Consider the following 3,588-nt stretch of genomic DNA (forward strand, 5'->3'; position numbering starts at 1 on the left):
TGGCAAATATTTGTGTGAGGGGCCATGATGATGACGACTGTGGATAATAAAGATCGTGTTGTCTCAGCTTCTGCTTGAGATCTGCTGATGATTTCAGCACCTTCAGCTCATGGGGCTTGGTAAACATCACACATTCCGTGCGCAGGGGCCCAATCTCACTGCAGGATGCGGCCACGGAGGTCCCCGCAAGGCATTTGCAGGTAGGTGAGATGCAATTTGGAAAAAATAAATAAGCGACATTCATTGTGGTATAGGGAACCATTGATATCTCATCGATCTAAAACGGAGGGGGAGTACATCATTGGGAATATGCGGTTCCCCGCATTGGGTTCTGCATGCAACCATCGTTAACCCTTTAGCAGCCATGGATGGCGAATGAGTATCTTGTGCAATCTTCGTAAATTCTAGGGGATTCCCTATTTAACACACTCCCTCAACACAGCTTGTTTATGTTGTGCTGAGGTTGTGGACATAGTATGTATAGATCAGCAATGAGGCCCTCTCTGTGTGCACCAGTCCATTTGCATTTCACCACTAAAATGGCTACAGGGCCATGGGTCTGGGCCAGTACCGTGGGTAAGCACACACTACATTAACTGCAGGTTGCATTGGGTAAATGGCGAATACATGAATATAAGTACGTTTGTTGTTAGACGAGTGGGTTTAGCGGCAACAAGATGTAATTATATATTCAATAATGAAAGCTTTATTGCTTCTGTGACCACTAAACACGGTTTCTATGTGTTGTATGTGGGGAGTGGGCGATATAAGTACGAGGGTTCTTGTCTTTATATGGCTGCTATAATGCAGACGCAAATATTGTTCATTACATGGCATATTGAGCCAAAAGCTGCAATGAAACAGTTGCATAAGCATACAGAGATATCATCTTAAAGTGAAGGTAAAGTCAAACGCCTTATCACAAATAATTAGAGATATACCAGAATAGAAGCTGCATTTCAGGTGTAGTTTTTAAGAGGGCTGCAGAATGGTTGTAAGGGCACAAGGTATGATGACGGAGCCGAATACAAGGCACAGGGTCTGAACCGCAAGGTAAGTGCTGGGTAGGAGCGGTGGTGCTGGGCGGTGCAGTGAACCTCTGGGCACAGATGTGTTCTATGGACCGGGAGGCCCAGGCTCTCTCTACAGACCCATGGGGTTGTAATATATCCTGCAGCTTGTTGTGATGATGCTATGGGATGAGGAGGGACATAATAGCATTAGGTAATATACAGACCACGCTAATCAGGAAGGAATATGGCCATGGATGTGTTCATTTTACTTACTGCAGTTTTGTTTTACTTCATGTGCATGAATATATTTATTGGTGTTTTACAAATTATCTTCATGTTGATTTCTGCAGACTGATGTGTGTGTTATGACTTTGCAGGCTCCACTGCCTTTGGATTCATTTTGGCAGCAATACACCTTTCTGAATATTGGAGATTCCTTCATGGACATGGACTTGGATTGAAAGCCTTCTCCTGGGCTAGATACAGTAGGACAACTCCAATGCTTCTGAATTAAAATGAATTTAACAGGCAGAATGACAGATTTTGGTGATCAGAATCGTTATGACTATGTTAACAGCACCTCTGTATCCCATATTGGTAATGGCACATTTAGAGATATCCAGGAGATTATCCACACTGCTACACTAGTCACCTGCACTTTTCTCTTGGTAATCATCTTTTGCCTGGGATCATATGGGAATCTGGTTGTCTTCTTATCATTCTTTGACCCAGCCTTTAGAAAATTCAGGACCAACTTTGACTTCATGATCCTGAACCTGTCCTTTTGTGATCTCTTTATTTGCTGTATATCTGCCCCAATGTTTGCTTTTATATTGTTTTTTGAGACTGGTAGCAATGTTCCTGAAGCTTTCTGCTTCACCTTCCATCTCACTAGCTCTGGATTTATAATTATGTCTCTTAAAACAGTTGCTGTAATTGCTCTTCACCGGCTAAGGATGGTGCTTGGTCAGCAACCCAACAGAACAGCTTCTTTCCCTTGCACTTTAATGTTGACAGTTCTCTTGTGGACTACAAGCTTTACCCTGGCCACATTAGCCACACTAAGGACTCGTAAGTCTCGTATATGCCTTCCTATGTACAGTTTAATCAGCGGAGAGGGAAAAATTATCTTATATCTGTATGTCATTGATTTCACATTTTGTGTTGCAGTTGTGTCAGTGTCCTACATTATGATAGCCCAAGCCCTAAGAAAAAATGCTCAAGTTAGAAAATGTCCAGTTATTACTGTAGATACAACTAGGCCACAACCATTTATTGGACCAGCAGTAGATGGAGTGCAGTGTACTGTACCAGCTTTGTACAGGAACCAGAATTATAACAAATTGCAGCATGTGCAAACACATGCCTACACCAAAAAACTTAGCCAAATGCCAGTGCCAGCTAGCCGACTACAGCTTGTCTCTGCAGTTAACCTTTCTACTGCAAAAGACTCAAAGGCTGTAGTGACCTGTGTTGTAATTGTACTTTCAGTTTTAATTTGTTGTTTACCATTGGGGATCTCGCTGGTTCAAGATGTTCTTACCAGTAGCAGCAGCTTTATCCTGTACCAGTTTGAACTTTGTGGATTTACTCTAATATTTTTAAAATCTGGATTGAACCCCTTTATCTATTCACGTAACAGTGCTGGGTTGAGACGGAGGGTTCTCTGGTGCATTCAATATGTTGCCCTCGCTTTTCTATGCTGCAAACATAAAACAAGATTACGGGCGATGGGAAAAGGAAGTTTGGAAGCCAACAGGAATAAGTCATCACACCACGAAACAAATTCAGCATATATGTTATCTCCAAAACCACAAAAAAAGTTTGTTGATCAAGCTTGTGGTCCAAGTCACTCTAAAGATAGTGTTCTGAGTCCCAAAGGATCCGCTGGATATCAGCATTATGCACAAAGCAGCTCTACTCCAATAAATACCAGAATAGAACCCTACTATAGCATATATAACAGTAGTCCTTCCCAAGAGATCAGCACTCCAAACAGCCTGCAACCAGTAAACTCTACATTTGGATTTGCCAAATCATATATTGCCATGCATTACCATACCGCTAATGACTTAATGCAGGATTGTGAGAGCACGTCTGCTAAACAGATACCTGTGCCATCAGTGTAGCATTTATATAAAAATGTGTCTTGTAAAAGTTTCTTTATTGTATTTAATTGCCATATTACACACAGGTTTACATTTTACAGTGTTATAAGTATTATGACTCACATGTATAAATTTATGTTTCATATAATTACAAATTAATGTTTTACTTCACTAATTAAAATTATATCTTCTTTTTTTGTTTTTGTTCAAGCTTGCAGTTTCGGACTGTAATATTACAACATTATTTTTTTTTTACATATGATTTAAACTAGGCACTGTTATTGTATGTTGAATATGTTTTGTGGTACATGTACAGTACTGTAAAATTAAGAAATATTCTAAACACAACATTGTTTTAGTTATATTCCAAACATTGAATATAAAATATAACAATGAGTATTATGTTGAATCCATAGATACTATAGAATATATTATGTCTTCTGCCTGACCCTGGACTTTCTTTACTA

General features: G+C 39.9%; 1 protein-coding gene across 1 annotated transcript; it reads left to right on the forward strand.

Moving 5' to 3' along the window:
* Positions 1-1,528: 1,528 nt before the first annotated feature.
* Positions 1,529-3,142, forward strand: GPR75 (G protein-coupled receptor 75). The gene has a single exon (XM_053709345.1). It carries the CDS (start codon positions 1,529-1,531, stop codon positions 3,140-3,142), a length of 1,614 nt encoding a protein of 537 aa, XP_053565320.1.
* The last annotated feature ends 446 nt before the right edge of the window (positions 3,143-3,588 follow it).

Source organism: Bombina bombina, chromosome 4 (assembly GCF_027579735.1).
Source record: "Bombina bombina isolate aBomBom1 chromosome 4, aBomBom1.pri, whole genome shotgun sequence".
Classification (NCBI taxonomy): domain Eukaryota; kingdom Metazoa; phylum Chordata; class Amphibia; order Anura; family Bombinatoridae; genus Bombina; species Bombina bombina.